The sequence below is a fragment of the Indicator indicator genome, chromosome 1 (genome assembly GCF_027791375.1).
Source record: "Indicator indicator isolate 239-I01 chromosome 1, UM_Iind_1.1, whole genome shotgun sequence".
Classification (NCBI taxonomy): domain Eukaryota; kingdom Metazoa; phylum Chordata; class Aves; order Piciformes; family Indicatoridae; genus Indicator; species Indicator indicator.
Genome location: NC_072010.1, coordinates 17,166,592 through 17,184,676, shown reverse-complemented (window position 1 = coordinate 17,184,676; position 18,085 = coordinate 17,166,592). Strand labels below are relative to the sequence as shown.

At 39.1% G+C, this 18,085-nt stretch overlaps 1 protein-coding gene across 2 annotated transcripts in view; it reads left to right on the top strand.

The window, feature by feature from the left end:
- The window catches only part of GUCY1A2 (guanylate cyclase 1 soluble subunit alpha 2), a 157,510-nt gene that overhangs the window by 101,952 nt on the left and 37,473 nt on the right, over positions 1-18,085 (top strand). Inside the window, exons 6-7 of one of the 2 annotated variants that reach the window (XM_054385242.1) lie at positions 7,071-7,214; positions 13,132-13,148. In XM_054385242.1, the coding sequence (XP_054241217.1) occupies positions 7,071-7,214; positions 13,132-13,148 (161 nt within the window). The remainder of the gene's footprint in view (positions 1-7,070; positions 7,215-13,131; positions 13,149-18,085) is intronic. The other variant, XM_054385249.1, reaches the window with a different exon arrangement.

The following is an 18,085-nucleotide window of genomic DNA, read 5'->3' as shown; positions in this document are numbered from 1 at the left end:
CAATCTCCTTAGGAGGAAACAGATATCCAGACAGCTGCTATTTGTTATTATTTCAATGTTATAAAATGATATTTTATAGAGTATCTCTCAGCAGTAGAAGAATATCAGGCTATTGGCAAATTACTCATAAATGATAAGAAACAGTTTAGTAGCAAGCTTCTCTTCAGCTAAATGTAGCATATACATTTTATATATTGTGGCTGCAAACAGAGTGTGGAATGTAGGGAAACTATTTAATATTCCAAGCTTTCCTGCCAACTTAAAATTACAACAATTATGAACACATACTTACTTAAGCAGAAATAAATATTTCTAGTGATTAAAATAACAGGAACATAAGACATCACAAGCAGCATTCAATGCATGTGGAAAGTCAACTGAATTTGAAGAAATATGTGTTCACTCTGTAAAAGGAGAATAAGAAATTAAGATGTGAAAAGGGCCAAAGAACATTGATGTTTAGTTAGTCCATCTATAGATGTCTATATATAATGATACAGTTTTATACACAATCTATATATGTTAACAGAATAAACCAAATAAACTTTGAACAGCATAATACATTTCTCATTATATATGTGTCTCTGAAAGGTTTTCCTTTCTCAGTGAAGAGCATCCTTCAGCAAAGGATGGTTATGCAAACTTATGCATTTACTTTCCCTTTCCAATGTAATCCTGTATTCACCTGTGTATAACACAAGGGCATTTAAGAGTGTTCTGTAGTTCTTCATCCTTGCATCTTGTATCTTTAGAGATATATATATATATATAAAAAGAAGATGTTGAAGGATGGATGTCCTTTGAATGGATTTGGCTCAAGACAGGCTCCATTAGCAGTTAAATTTATATCAGCAGTGCAACTAACTCAGACTAAAATCACTAGTGCAGCCTGCCATAGGGGCTTTTATTTATGGATGACAATTTGAATTAAAGATGATACTTTAACTGTGTTTATCTCAATAGTGAAGGCCATCCAACCTTTCTATTTTCAATTTATGTATTTGTTTTGCAAAAGAGTGTTGAACAGTCTGTAGAGACGCTGGCATAGATTATTTTTGAAAGAATGGGTACTAAATATTATAAGTCTTAGGAGTGAGATAATAAATACTTACCTATTGAGCTCTGTATTTTGGAGATGGGAACAATAGTACACAAGTACCCTTCAGAGAAAGGTGAAGGACCTACAAGGGACATGCTGCTCAGGGTAGATTTTCTTCCTAAAAAATGACAGGAACTTTTAAATTTTCAAACTCAGTTTTTTAATGCATAATTGATTTTGATTGTAAGCAAAAAAAAGCCTTCTTGATAGGAATATAATTTAACCCATTAATAAAGGAGAAAACTTCACACAAATGCATTTGTGAGTCTTACATGAAAAACATAGTAATCAGTTCTCCACTGTAACAGTGATAATACAAATTATCTCTCAGGCTTTTATAGCAAGCCTGCTGAGAAAGAGACACTAAAAGAGAGAGAAAGGGCTAAAACTAGACACTTCTCCCTCCAGCTACTTCTTTCATTGGATTTAGTGTTTCTAATCACTGTAGGTATTTCAGAGTAGAATTACCACAAGTAATCTCCATGATTATATTTTTGATGTTTATTTCCAAGCTCTGTTTTGAAAAAGCTTCTAGTAAGATTCTTTAGACTGTTGAGATTCCAGAATATTTTAGATAAAAATCTTTTAACTCGGTATGGCAAATTTCATTTGCAAAATGACGTTTCTCCCCATTACTGGAGTGTAACCCTGTGAAATGAAGTGTAACACTTCAGTTCCTTCATTACTTCTAGTAGTTCAAATGCATAATGACTAGTGCGTATTCATGAATTCTTGAGGAAGAGTACAGAAGCTGGAATTTTACTTTGATACATTCCCTTTACCCTTCTAAACTACCATTGAATCAACACCCTGTCTTTATACCCAGGGACATCATTCAGCTACAAGTTCAGTTTCATAGTTAAGTAACAGCACAACACAAGGTTTAGTTAATGATAATTAGAAGGGACCTGTTGGAGCTGCCTAGGAGACAGTTTATGAATCTCTGTTCTCTGAATGCATTAGAATTGGAAAAATTTGTATTCTGTCTGCTGGGCTACCAGAATAAAGTACAGGTCATGTTCCACCTAAAATCATTGTGAATTAAGAATGAGTGACCATAAGACAATTGCAATAGAGTCCAACTTCTGTAACAGATGTATGGTATCTACCAAGAAAAAAAGAAGCTGGTACATAGAAAATTAATTTCCAAAAGCAAAAGATATTTTTGTTTGTTTCCTGCAGCAAGTCTTATGCATTGTCACTCTGCAGTATTCAGCAGTCTCATGGAACCCACCAAGATGTGTCTTCTGAATTGTAGGGTACACACAACTACATCATTTAATATGAGTCTTAGTGTTTGATTATGTGAGAGTTTGACTGAAAATCTTATGGACATTTCCAGTGACTTGATATAGAGTTATAGAAGGCTTTAGAAAATCTTTGTATAGAAGTGAAAGTAGCTACAATGTTTCCTGGCTTCTTTGTTTGTAAGAATAAAAAATGCATCCTACATTTTTTATGGATTAGTCTGATTTTGAAACCTAAGTTCAACCTCACTTCTCTGCTCTGTTTTAAATTCCCAATTAATGAAAGCTGGCTGCAGTCAGTGTAAATCAGTGAAAAGGGATGAAGAGTAGTTAAGTGTAGGTCATGCTGTCAGAGCAGCTAGGACTATTAAGAACAGTAAGATGAATTTGTCAGTCATATGCATAAATGGCTGAAATATGCAAAACAGAATATATTCTGTTTTTTTTAAAAAGAATTGGGATAATGTATTCCAGTCTTACAACAAAATAGCTTTTCCTGCATATATGCCTAGGACAGATATAAAAACCAAGTATACCAACTATAATAGTCTCATTACAAAGTCAAACCCCCAGAACTTAGTTTGTCACATGGTAGAGATTTCATTACTGTATATCATCATGTTGAAGAGCAACAAAATGCTGAGAGTGTTGCTATTTTTAGCCATCTTGACTAGTGTCTTCCTTTTTCTCTTAATCCTCTTGATATTACTTGAATATTTATGGAGTAAGTTGCTCTCTGGTGGCCACAGTGATTTCAGGATCTATCCAGCAGGTAGAGTGAGATATAAGCAATGTTGTGTTTTTCTGGTCCAATTCTTGCTCCTCAGCTGGGACAAGAGAAATCCCCTTCTTGCCTATGTGTAACTAGCTGATTGACAAGCCCAGCTTGAAATTCTGAAGTGTTATGTATTGCTGTCATTGCAGTTTCTATTTTAATGTCTTCATATGACCTCTTGAGGTTCAGGTGCAAAGTCCTGCACTTGGGCCAGGATAATCCCCATTATTAATAGAGACTAGGTGAATAGATTGGGAGCATTTCTGCGAGGTGGACTTAGAGATATTGGTAGATGAAAAATTAGACATGAGCCAGCAATGTGTTTTTGCAGCCCAGAAAGCCAACCATATTCTGGCCTACATAAAAAGAAATGTGACAAGCATGTTGAGGAAGGTGATTCTGCCTCTCTGCTCTGCTGAGACTCCATGTGGATTACTCTGTCCATCTTAGGAGTCCTCAGCACAAGAAAGACAGGGACCTGTTGTAGAGGGTCCAGAGGAAGGCCACAAAAATCATCAGAAGGGTGGAACACATCTCCTATGAAGAAAGGCTGGAAATTGTGATAGTTAAGCCTGAAGAATAAAAGCCTCCAGGAAAACCTTATTGTGGCCTTCCAGTATATAAAAGGGACTTACAAAAAGATGGAGAAAGACATTTCCCTGAGGCCTGTAGTTACACAGCAAGAGTTAGTACTTATAAAGTGAGAGCAGATTTAGACTGGATATAAAGAATACATTCTTTATGATGAAGGTGATGCCTGGAAAAGTTGTGGATGCCCTATTCCTAGAATTGTTCAAGATTAGGCTGGATGAGGCTTTGAGTAACCTGACAGAGTGAAAGGTGTCCCTTCCCATGGCAGGGTGATTGGATTACGTGACCTTGAAAGTTCCCTCCAAGCCAAACCATTCCATGATTCTATGGCTCCATATGAGAGGACCAAATCAAAGTGCCATGAGCAGCCTGAATGGTAAGACCTCCTGGAGGCTTTAGAAAAAAGAAGCTGAGGAAAAAAACCCCACAGACAGTTGGAAAATACGCAAGTCTGATTTTGAAGGAAGAATGAACCAATGTTAAATTTTGGTGGAGATACACAGCATGTGAATTTCAGCTTAAATGCTTAGTTGGGTCACAAAATGGTAAATCATTAGACAGGCTTACCAGTACTCACAACATCCACTTCCAACTAACAAGTCAGTGTTAACAGTCCTATCATTCCTCCGATTCTCCAGTTTTACTATTAGAGGAACTTCATAGGGAAAATCAGAAGAATATCCTAAATGGTTATTACTATAATTTTTATTTGCAGAGTAAGGTTAACATGAGGTGGCTCCAGGCCCATTTTTTTCTGGTAGTACACAGTTATGTACAGTGCAACTCTGATGATGCTACTCATTCAGTGGGTGCAATTTAGCTGTTAAATTTACATAGCTGGGAAAATTTACAAAGGGGAAGAAGCTAATAAAATATGTAGCTTTGCCTGAACATTGCAGGAACATTGTATGGTCCCATATCTATACTTTCCCACACCTGTGTAATGCAACTATCTTAAGTGCAGAATTTGAAATCATAGACACAGCTCCTTTTCATAGTAACCCAGTTATTTCTATTCACACTGATAAGGTTCACCCAGAATTTTCAAGAATGGCAATGTGGATTTCTGCTAGTACTTCTTTCTGACTTAGAGAATTTTTTACCATCTATTTATTAGCTGTCCAGGGTGTATTTTTAACATCTGATACTTTTTCTCGCTATGCTTGTCTGTTTTTTTTCCCCAGTTCCTACATTTTTCACCAGCCATGTCCATTCATTTGTCTTGGGAAAGACAACCTTCTGAATTGCAGGGTGTCTCTGCTTTTTGGGGATGGAGATCCTAGATATGGCTTGGATAAAATAGTCAGGCAGACAGCAGTATTGGTTGCTCCTACATTATTTTTCTATATACAAGTGCCATTAGGAGCTTCTGAAAGTGACAGGGGAGCTCTAACGACTGTCTCAGCTCATGAGAAACCCTCAATTCCTTATATATATGTATCCTCCTGCACAATCAGCAGGAAAGGCTAAGGTGCCAAACTTGGCAACGAATTTGCAGCCTCTTCTGCAGTTTTGACGGTGGGAAGTATTTGCTCGTACTGCTGTTCTAGATTCATGCTGTGGTTACCTTTACATAGAATACTTACTTTTTGAGATACTGTTTCCAATTCTGTTTATCAGGACTGGAAATGAATCTGAGAAAGTGCAGGTGCAGGTAGAATCCCTGCACAGAGAAGAATAAACTGCTTATTCACTGAATAACTCCATGCTTAGCGCCTGGGGGTCCTGATCAACAAGCAGCTGCATACGAGCCAGCAGTGTGCCTGGGTGGTCAAGAAGGCCAATGGCATCCCGGCTTGTATGTAGTGTGGCAAGTAGGACCAAGGATTGTCCCTTCGTGCTCTGCTGTGAGGCTGTACCACAAGTATTTTGTTCAGTTTCGGGCACCTCAATACAGATAAGACAATAAGGTGCTGGAGCAGGTCCAGAGAAGAGCAACTAAGCTGAAGAGCCTAGAGAACAAGTCTCATGAAGAGCGACTGAGGGAACTGGGGCTGTTTATTCTGAAGAAAAGGAGGCTGAGGGGAGACCTTATCTCTTTCTACAACTACCTGAAGGGAGGTTGTCAGAAGGTGGGTGTTGATCTCTTCTCCCAAGTAACTAATGATGAAACAAGAGGGAATGGTGTAGAGTGGCACCAGAGGAGGTTTAGGCTGGTCATTAGGAAAACATTTTTCACTGAAAGGGTTGTCAGCCATTGGATTAGGCTGCCCAGGGAGGTGACTGAATGACCATCCATGGGTGTGCCTAAAAGCCATGAAGATGTGGTGCTTGGGGATACGGCTTAGTGGTGGACTTGATGATCTTGAAGGTCTTTTCCAGCCTAAATGATTCTACAATTTTCTGCTTTCTTCTCACCTAGTTTTTGCTGAAGCCTTTCCGGCATTCCTGTAGTGTTGTGGGCAGAGTGAAAGCCATATTAGTTATGTAGCAAAAGACAAACTAATCTTTGAGTGAGGGCTGAGTCTGTTTGGGCACATGTTGATGGATTGTGTCCAGAGCATGTTGGAGATGAAATGTGCAAGCAGACTGCAAAACACAATGCTGTCAATAAAGATGCAGAACTTGAGGGTTTTGTTTCTCAGGCTGCCTTTATTGCCAGAGGACTTCTGTAATTTCTTTTTACACCTGCTTCCTCCTGAGGGACAACTTTCTTTAAAGAAAATCAAGGATAAGAGAGAGGTAAGAACTGTTTGAAGAGACCAGAGGGATCAGTCTGTTGAACTTGATGCCTGAAGGTAGGGAATTCACAGTCAGGAAGCCTGCATAGTAGAGAGGCAAAAATACTTACCTGAAAATAACAGAGACAAGCGCAGTCAAGTCTGTAGCAAGAGCATCTATTTGTAAATTATCCCTATAGCAGGGAAAGCTGCCTGCTAATGAGAAGTTAACAGACTCTTTGGTGTGTTCTACGGTGATGTTTTGCTTTTTCTAATTCTCTTCTTGATACACTTCCCCTAGCAGAGCAAATAATTATGAATTTTAATCATGTACCCAAACAGCAGACTGAGACAGGATAGGGTCAAACAAAGCAGCAAACAATTTCTGATTTAGCAAAATTGAGCTTTCTGTATTACTGCTGTGGGGAAATGTTGTTACCTCTCATCTGATGGCATACACTGTTCTGGATGTAGTGGTCTTCTTTGGTTATAATGGTGATGAACTGCTATGCAATTGCATGTCAGGTTTTGACTGCACCTGTTTGCAATCTCAAGTAATTATACTCAGTTTTTTAATTGCTTATTTTATGATTGTTTTGCTCACATATTTTAAGCAATACTATTTGATTGCAGATAAGTAATGGTGAGGTTAACTTCTTATTATCTTACTTTAATATTTGATTGTCTGATTGTTGCAGGTGGAAACAATAGGTGATGCGTACTGTGTTGCAGCAGGGCTCCATAAGAAAAGCCTTAGTCATGCTAAAGCCATTGCCCTGATGGCACTGAAGATGATGGAGCTTTCAGAAGAGGTCCTTACTCCAGATGGGAGCCCTATTAAGGTAACCCTTTTGCTCTTTATTCTCAGCTGGTCAGTGATACATGGACCTGATTAATTCCATTTCATTACATCAATGTAACACAGTCTTTTTTTATGGACATGCATTTCATTGGTGCCCATCAACAATCATGTGAGCTATGCCTTACTTCAGTAAGCACAGTAGACCACACAGACTAGCTGTATCCTTGTTTTATGCATTAATGCCTGTTTGTGGCTGGAGGCCATTAGATGCAGTCCTGGAGCCCTTTTTCCAATTCAGTTTAGTATGAGAAGAAAATGATTCACTCCATCCAGGACTGTCTCATGCTACAAAAGAGAGAATGTGATTGGAATAGGGAAATTCAGAAATAAACACCTGATCTGAACTTCAACACTAGTGTAGAGGCTGTTGTAGAATTCTGTGACAATGGGCCACATGCCTCTTTTCTAAATAGTCACTGACCTGTATGAAAGAATGTGTAGGCTGTCTACTCTTTTTTCAGTGTTAATGTGCTTCCTTCCCACGCTACTCCAGTTCCTTTGCCTAGATCGGTACATGAGGTAACAGGAGGTAGAGAACCACATATCCTTTTGTACCATTTTAAAGTTCCACTGCTGTTCTGATTCTCTTGATCTTATACCAACCTTGTAGCTGCTGGCATTTGGAAGTGGTAATGTTTACGCAGAAGATGGAGATTCAGCAGAAGAAAAAACACCATGGAGATACATACGTGCCTTTCCTATTCAAGGGTCAAATTACACATTGTTCTCATTATGTACTTGCTCCTGCTTCTGATTAAATTGTTCTTCCCATACTACAGACCTTTTGTTTTCAAAGAAAATGGGGGTATTGTGTAGAACAATTATTCAACACTCTTTAAAACCTATAACAAAAGCCATATGTAGCTGGATGAGAAGGCTGACAGATTTCTCAAGGAATGATTTACAGCATGGTTTAAATACACTACGTAAACTGCGCTTCCTTATGTTTGCTAAAAAATAAGATTAGAAGCCAAAGTGATGCCTTCTTTTTTTTTTTTTTTTTTTTTTGTCTGTCCCCAAAATTGAAAGGCTTTTGAAAGTTTAAAACTTGACAGTAAGGAAGTAAGATTTTAGAAAATGTATTCTAGGAGGTTGTTGTGATGCTCCTTAGGCAACAAAAATTGCATACTTAGGAGTTCCAGCTCTTCTCTGTCTGTGTTAGCTCATATATTGAATTATATTCCTTGAACTCTTTATGTATCATGAATCAAGAGAGATTTAATCCAAATTAATTGTTCGACTCAGAAAGAAGAGTGTGAATACAAAGCAACCAAAGTAGATATATCATGAAATAAAGCAACACAGTATCAAAATGAAAATATGTTGAATTCTTAGTGATTTGGGCTTTTCAAAATATTGATTTGATTATTGAAAAATGTCGAAAAGAATAACTTTGTGAAAGAAAAACCACAAAATTCTTAGACTATTGATCTTGAAGAACATTTTTGGAAAGTTTCCTGTCGACATTCATCAAATCCAGAATAAGCATTAAATATACCAGAAGAATAATGTTTTCAATTTAGATATAAGGCTGTTAGATATAACAACTGTTAATCTAATCCTATTAAATTTTCTAGATTGTTTGAGGATTTCTCTATTTTTCCAATCACTATAGCTGGTTAGTAGATTCTGTCTATACTATCACAGGCCTGGATAGCTGTCTTCTGTCTTTTCACTTTCTTTTGAGTGATTGGTGGAATCCTGGGGAAATTTTCAATGTGTGTGTTTTGCTCTGAGAGTCACAGTTTGTGACTCTTTTCATTACCACTTACTATTTTTCAGAAAATTCCTCATGGCTTCAGTGGCTGCATAAGGAAACCTATAAAAGATGTAACCTGGTAAACTGTGTTTGGAAAACCTTCCCTTTCAAATTGACATCTTGGTTTGATTTTAAAGATTTTAAGGTTAGGATCCCTCTCATATGGGTATCTACCCTGTAAAACTACAGGAATAAGGACTTTTGGAGAAGTCTCCTTTAATTTCTCTTAGTTTAGGTGTCTACTCTAGGATGAGATGAATCATGTCCTAAAAATGTGTACTTTCTGAGTTGTCTATAAGGGAGAAGTCTATGGACTTAACCTAAATGTGAATGTTTGCACTGTAAGCTTCTACACTCTGTCAGATGAGTCCTCCTACAAATAGCAAAGAACATACAGTTTTTCTTGGTGGTTATGTCAGTGAATGTCGTGGTTAAAAACTGCCTTGCTGCATATAAAGGAGTACTGCTTGTGTCACACTCTGGAGCCCCCAACAGAAGGAGGACATGGAACTGTTAGAGTGGGTCCAAAGGGGGTCCACAAAAGTTACCAGAGAGCTGGAGCTCCTTTCCTTTGAAGTCAGGCTGAGAGAGTTGGGGTTATTCAGCTTAGAGAAGAAAAGTCTCTGGGGATGCCTTATAGCAGCCTTCCAGTATTTGAAGGGGATTTACAGGATAGCTGGAGAGGGACTTTTCACAAAGGCATGAGAAGTAATGGGTTCGAACTGGAAGAAGCTAGTTTTAGATTAGACATTAGGAAGAAATTATTCCCTGTGAAGGTGGTGAGGCACAGAAACTGGTTGCCCAGAGGTGATAGATGCCCCGTTCCTGGAAACATGTAAGGTCAGGTTAGACAGGGCTCTGAGAAACCTGATCTAGTTAATGATGTCCCTGCTCACTAGAGGTGGGGGGATTGGACTGGGTGACCTTTCAAGGTCCCTTCCAACCTAAAGCATTCTATGATTCAATTCTCTTCATAATTTATGAACCAAAATGGGAACTCTAGCAGTCATTCTAGAATCTACCTGAAGTTCAAGGTACCTCTAGGTGTGTGTAACAGTTGCCATGAACTCAACTCAGAACCATTAATAAGGAGACTTAACTGCATTTTATAGTTACATTTACTGCATTTTAGAGACACATTTTACAGTTAAGCTTCGCTATTATTTAAATATTCATTAACATTAGGTACAAAGTACACAGTGTAGGCTATAAGACATTTATAAGTGGCCTGACTTCTAAACAGTGAATTAAATTGTTCTGTGATGTGGTTACTTGGAGCTGGTCCTGTTGATAGGGATAGCAAAACAAGTACAGTATTTTGACCTTAATTCTTATTCATGAGTCATGCTAACAAACACATATCACATTACTGTAGTCCTTGCCAAGTGTGTTGAATGTAGAATGCTGACATAATGTAATTATGTATTGAGTATATGGATATTTGAATATTGGTATTGGATATTTGGATATTTGAAAAGAGCTTGAAATCAGAGGGCAGTTTTTCTCATGGCCAGCATTTGATATCTTAGGTGAGTTTCATGAGTTGCTGTGACTGAACTCTGTCTTTATTTTTCAGGATCACCTAGTAGCTATTTTGAAAAAGTAGAAAAAGTAAGACAGCTACTTCACTAAATCCTAAACAATTTCTCAAAAAATAATCCCTAAAAATAAGATAATTTCTGATCTTCAGGACTAAACAAATGTTATTTTTTCTCCACCTCCCTGCACAGCCCCCTCTCCCCTCCCCCACCTACTCCCCTCATGCCCTCCCCCTCAAAAAGCCCCAAGCAACCTGGGTGATAAACTTTGATTAAATAGAAATAATTCTCAGCCATTTCATATAATACATGACACCATAGTTACTTGAAGTTCAGTTTCTGTTAGTTGTTTCATAGTTATTCTGTTCTGATTGTGTTTTCTAGTAAGAAGCAAAATCACAGAATCACAGAATGTTAGGGGCTGGAAGAGATCTCGGAAGATAGAATCATAGAATCAGTCAGGGTTGGAAGGGACCACAAGGATCATCTAGTTCCAACCCCCCTGCCATGGGCAGGGACACCTCACATTACATCAGGCTGGCCAGAGCCTCATCCAGCCTGGCCTTAAACACCTCCAAGGATGGGGCCTCAACCACCTCCCTGGACAATCCATTCCAGGCTCTCACCACTCTCATGCTGAAGAACTTTTTCCTCACTTCCAGCCTGAATCTCCCTACTTCCAGCTTTATTCTATTCCCCCTAGTCCTATCACTACCTGACATCCTAAAAAGTCCCTCCCCAGCTTTCTTGTAGGCCTCCTTCAGATACTGGAAGGCCACAAGAAGGTCACCTCAGAGCCTTCTTTTTTCCAGACTGAACAGCCCCAACTCTTTCAGTCTGTCCTCATAGGAGAGGTGCTCCAGCCCTCTGATCATCCTGGTGGCCCTTCTCTGGACACGTTCCAGCATGTCCATATCCCTCTTGGAATAGGGGCTCCAGAACTGGATGCAGTACTCCAGGTGGGGTCTCACCAGAGCTGAGTAGAGGGGGAGAATCACCTCCCTTGACCTGCTGGCCACGCTTCTCTTGCTGCAGCTCAGGATCTGGTTGGCTTTCTGGGCTGCAAGTGCACATTGACAGCTCGTGTTGAGCTTCTTGTCCACCAGCATCCTCATGTCCCTCTCCTCAGGGCTGCTTTCCACCCAGTCACTGCCCAGCCTGGATTTGTGCTTGGGATTGCCTCGACCCGGATGCAGGACCCTGCACTTGGTCTTGTTGAACCTCATGAGGTTGGCTTGTGCCCACCTCTCCAGCCTGTCCAGGTCCCTCTGGATGGCATCCCTTCCCTCCAGCATGTCTGCTGCACCACACAGTTTGGTGTCATCAGCAAACTTGCTGAGGGTGCACTCAATGCCACTGTCCATGTCACCAACAAAGGTGTTGAACAAGACTGGTCCCAGGACTGATCCCTGAGGGACTCTGCTTGTCACTGGCCTCCACTGGGACATGGAGCCATTGACAGCTACTCTTTGGGTGCAGCCATCAAGCCAGTTCTTTATCCATCTCGTGGTCCACCCATCAAACCCATGTGTCACCAGTTTGGAGACCAGGATGTGGTGCAGGACAGTGTTGAAGGCTTTGCTCAGGTCCAGGTAAATGACATCAGTTCCTCGCCCCTCATCTATTAATGTTGTGACCTTGTCATAGAAGGCCACCAGGTTTGTCAGGCAGGATTTGCCCTTGGTAAACCCATGCTGATCATCTAGTCCAACCGCCCTGCCAGAGCAGGATTGCCTAAAGTCTCCTTAGTGTTTTCAGGGGATTTCTTTTCCAGTGGCATATTTCTTGTTTAAGGTTTCTGATGTCAGCACTGGAAACTGAGTTCAGAAATTATTCCCCGGGTTCATGGAGCATAACTGATACAATGTATGTTTAAGGGGCGAATTACTTAGGGGGCAACCTGTTTTTTAGACACAGTCATTATGAATCTGTTTGAGTTGTCCTGGTTGCAGACATTTCAACTCTAGGGAATTCTAACTGCAGTTACAAAATTTGGTGCTTTTTATCTGGTGATTACTCAGTTAGATATGGCTAACTTCATGATTATAGTTTATGGAATACATGTGTTTTCTAAACTAATTTTGTTGTTATCTCAGAACTGAATTCAACAGAATGCAAATATTTGCTTTTCATGCTGCTTGAGAAGTTCATTCCTGTGATAGTAGCAGATAAATTAAATTACACTTAAGAGTCTCATAAGAAAAGGTAAATGAAGGAATGAAAAAATAAGGATGTGTAAAAAAAATAGGCTAGGATAAAAATAGAATAAGATTTTCACTTATAAAGTGCATTAGCAGACAATCAGTTTCACTTTGTTATCTATGTACATGGTTATAATTTGAAAGTATTCATTGCAGTGATCACTAAACCACCTTTTTGTACAACCATGTACATTTTATGAAGAACCTGCCCCTTAGAGCAATGCTCGTGTGTCTAGTAAGCAATGATGGACCTCAGGGTGGTGACAAAGGTGTATGAAGCAGGTTTGGTTTATATCCAGATCATGCTCCCAGCCCCTGAGTCAGAGCTCACAGTGTGCTGATGAGAGCACTGTGGTGTGCAGCTGGCAGGTACTCAGGCGTTTGACGCTTCCAGCAGAGCCAAAAGCAGCAGAAATGCACAAGCAGAATGGAGACCTGCACTCCTTATCCCTGCGTGAATAGCCCATGGTTTGCAGGCTAATGAAAAAATGTTTTGCAGAGAGAGAGATTGTGGCAGGCTCCACAAGTCCTATCCTCAGTGTTGTAACATAGTCTCCTCTTTTCAAAAGAAATACTTGTAACAGAAAGTGAGCTGATCACTCTCCTGTGAGTGATGGAGAAGGTTTCAGGTGCCTCTATGAATTTTTTTTCAAACTCAGTTCTATTTGAGTCAAAATCCCATTACTTGATCATGAGCTAAGGATTTAGTACACAAGAAGGGCTTTTGGCTGAGACACTGCATGCAGGATTGGATATAAATTTTTATCCTTTCAGTGGTACAGTTTTTTACTCCAGAAACACTGTCTAATTTCTGTTCTGTACAACTAATTATATGTAGTGCCCTATGACTGTAGTTTGAAAATATTGATTTAAACTTGCTTCCTACTTTTAAGTGAGTGCTATCTGAATTTAGGATATGCTTCATATTTTGCTACATTTTTAGATAAAGTAGTACATTAATTTTAATAGCTAAAGATAATGTTGCAAGAAGAATTCTCGAGAGCATTGACCTTTAGAGATAAAGGTCGCAATGAAGATCTCATTTGATGTAATAAAATCCACAGGAAATTATTGGTGCCATCACTTTTTATCATGCTTCAAATCTTACCTAATTAATTAGCGTGCAGTGTATGTCCCAAAGAAACAGACAGGCTTCCTTTTCAGTTTATTGTTAAAAGGTTTGCTCTGGCAGAGCATACTGCATTTTGACTAATGAGATGACCCAAGAAGTTATTCTCAAAGGTGATCTGCTTATTGTTACTGTGTATGAGGGTGGCCCTAATAGGGTTGCAAAGGGATACAGAACTGGGTACACACAGAGGAAAAGTAAACAATTTACATGAAGCTGCTGAAAGTAACTACAGTTACATAGATTTGTTGTTGACAGGTGTTCCTGTCATAAAAAAGACTGAGCCACACCAGAGTAATTCAAAGCATGTTTAAATTATGTTCCTCCACAGCAAAGAAATGTCAGGTATCTTTGAAATTATATTTTACAATGAAATTATAATTAGGCCTGCAAATACCATAACTGCAAAGTGAGGCAAATACCTATCCTCAGTTTCTGTTTGCTCACCTGCTAATGACTAGTTCACGAAATAATCTAGAGTAGTACAGAATATTTCTAGCTGATTTTGGCTTCAATTTGATTTATTTGTGAAGTAGATAGGACCTGTGTTTGCAAACCACATAGTCTGGTCCTTGGCTCAGTTGTTTCTTTATCATCAAAACAGAGAGCTTGATGAATTTAAAGTTTCTGAATTTCAGATGTGTGTTGCCAAACCTGTTTTATAGTATAAGTGTGTGTGTGTATATATATATATATGCACATATATATATACACGTATAATATAAGCTGCAAAGCTGCACTCAGGCAGCACTATCAACACAGAAGCTGGTCTTTATCTATTAGCTAGGGAAAGAACAGCATGACAGAGGGACCATTTCATGTGAAGGGCGGGATTAACTTCATCTAATTTCAAACACTAACAGTGTGAACAGCTACATTTAAACTTGTTAGTCCCTCTTTAAAGAGGGTAAAGCTATTTTAGCCTATATTCATCTGATATGCTTTCAGTGCCTACTTTATAGTGAAACATTTGAATGAATATTTGTCAGAAGAATCCTACCTCAAGGGTGAACAAGTTAATGAGGCCTCAGAAGGATGGTCAAACTCTCTGAAAGGAGATGGACTGAAACACACGTTCAAATCTTTCTTTGGTCACAGCATTTCCATTTGAATTTTAGATGTCATTTAGGCTTTCTATATTTTAGCTTCCCATGGATAGGTGACAGTGTTTTACAAATAGGAACATTTCTGTAACATGTCTAAGCTGTGTGGTTTTGTAGCCAGGAAGCCACATTAATTTCTTTTGTGCTGTCTATTTAAATACACGTGATCATGATGACTGGAACAGTGAAACCTTGAGTTTGATAAACCTCTGATTTCTGCTTGCCAAGTGGTAAATTTTAATAAGCATGAACTCTGCCTCATGGCTAAGGATACAGAAGAGAAAAAAGGGCTCTGTGGATGGTTCATGTCCACAGTGAGAGTGACACTCTTTTCTGAATAACCTGGAAACAGGTCATGAATTTCAGTGTGCATAGCATCCTCTGCCAGCTCACTAAGTATTCCCCTTTGCATTACAGTAGTATGGCACTTGGGCCCAGAACATAAGTAGAGTGAAAGCGCCAATATTTGCTTGAACATACGCTTTTTTTAGAGTCTAAATGAAAGGGCCATCCCCAAATATAGAATGAGGGAGAGTAGATGAGCAAGTGTTGTCTGTGTGATCCTTTTCAGCGTTTCTTGCCTTGCTTTTAATTCAAAGTGACATTCTTATTTTATAGCAATTTGGTAGTTCATGTTTATGTAAGCAGTAGAATGTTGTCTGGTTTGTTTTAAATTGTGAAAGGCTGACTGCTGATGCAGGCATTCTCATCAGCCCTGTGTGAAAGCTGCTGTGCTACAGCAGTGCTCCTTGCTCCCTCTGTCTCCTAGCAACTTCGCCTTTACCTAATGCCTACATCAGACTCTGGAAGGTATATAATATAATATCCTATTTCAGGCTGTGTAACTGAAAATTAGAAATTTTCTTCTCTTAAACAAAGCAAACAAACAAAAAAATCAGGAACAGTCCCAGAAAAGAAAAAACTTGCAGTAAGAGACTTTTTATTTTCCTAAAAATGACCAGTCAGCCAGTGCAAGAGTTCTTAGTTTCACAGGTTTGCTAGCATTAGGGCAGCACAGCACCTTTGGGGTGCATTCAGAGATGCACGTCTCAGGAGGAAGCTTGGCACTTTTTTTTGGGAGCATGTTTGTGAGATTGTGAGCCAAAGTCAGCTCTGGTGATGGTTCCCTGGACTTGACGAAAGTTCATGATGCCATACCTCAGTTTGGCTCAGTGCCTTTGGAAATGTGAAATGAAAAAAGCTGATCTGTATTGAAGCACATTTCCCCAGGCAGCTGAGAAATTGCAAGTTTTGTAATGCTACTGTAGGGGAATATTCACTTTCCTCCACTCTTCAGTGTTTTTCACTCAAGTGCTTCCTTTTGTCTGATTTTAATAATTATAATTTGCTTTTAAAAAGCAAAATCACATCCATTATTTGCAACTTTAATTGTTTTGAAGAGTTTTTACATCCAGTCATATGTTACACCCACTGTATGACATTGTTACTGCTCATGTCTGGCAATACCAAGGGTTACTGGGGTGTGATGTGCCTCAAGGGTGCATTGCAGCTGCTTTTTGGAAAGGTTTGGTCTGAAAAATTAGATTGATGTATATTCTGCTGAAGAAGGAAGCTTTCCAAAGGCTTGATTGTGCTTTCAGGGGGTGTGTATTTCTTGTTTTAATCAGGTACTTGAATAAAGTCTGCAGTACATGATAAAGGTGGATTTTCAAAGCTATGAGTGCTTGATCCCACACAATGTAAGGGTCAGCCTGCTGTGCGTGCAGTTACAGGACAGGTATCAAGATTGCTCACCCAGTCTAAGCGCAGGTTGAGATAATTAGAAGGTTATGAAGATATTATTTCTTCAATTGCTGGGAGTAAGAGATCTGAAAGATGAGCAGGGGGCTAGTTAGTAGTGTGAGGATTACTGAGGTTTTTGTCTTTGGACTTGCACAAGCACCTGTCTATACTTGTCTCCATTGCAAAGATAAAGCACAGACATGAGACCAGGATACCTTGTGGACTTTTTGATTGTTCATTAGTTCACAGTGACTCTGTGTTCACAACTCTTTGTGACTCACAGTATTTGGATATAGCTGAGCATAGAAACATCTCTCTAATTCAGTCATAAGTCCTGTTCTCTAAGGTAGACAAAATCTTACTATGATGACCTTATCTAGCTCATTACTTTGTCCAAGTGTCTCACAGTTAGCAGACACTTTCATTTCCTTCTCCAGGTGATATAGGTACCTGCACAGGGAAAACCAGCAAGGGTTTCAGGTTTTATATTCCTGCATGGTATTTGTGGCCACAGGACGTGCAGCTGGTTGTGGGGCTAGGGTTAAAATCAGGATGTGACATCTCTCACTGGTCTGATTCTCACGGTTCAGCAGTTGTTCCAGACACAAATACCTCCAAGTAATACTCCAGATGTCTGGCTAGTAGTAGAGCTGGTTGAAAATTTCCCATGGAAAACACTTTTTGGCTAAGAACACTGAATGATCAACTTCCAAAACTTCCATGAAGTCTTCCAACATTCTCATCAGGCAAGTTTACCAGATTTTGGTAAATTTCTGATCAAAGAAAAACTTGCTCCAGAACAGTAAGTAGATTAATTGCTAGGATAATCACCTGGGAAAAAAAGCCCAATTTTAGAGTAGAAGTAGAATAAAGTATTGAAGTTTTGTCCTTTATGGAAAAAAAATCCTACATCCTTGGTCATCTAAAGTGGAAGATAGCCTATGATATGATTTTGTGCCTGGGCTTGGGGCTGCCAAAACTTCATATTGTGTTTTTACTGTACCAGTCAGTGGAGAACTTCCATGCTGCATCAGAGATTTTTTGGGTTTATTACTGTCATTGAGTCTTTATTCAGGCAGAAAAAAAGAAATAATAACAACAACATAACACAATCCAACAGGTAAATCAATGATGAAGTCTGTGGTGTACACAGGAGTTTCAGGAGGTCAACATTGTTACATCTTTGCAAAGGAAAAAATGGATAAAAATCTTTAGAAAGTGAGAACTGCTATTTATTTATATTAAAAAAAAAACATGTATAAAACCATATAATTGAAAATTATCCCTGGTCTAGGAAACTCTGGGTAGCTGAGTGCTGAACTTCAATTTTTCCTAAGGCATAGAATCTTATAATCATTAAAATTGGAAAAGCCCTTTA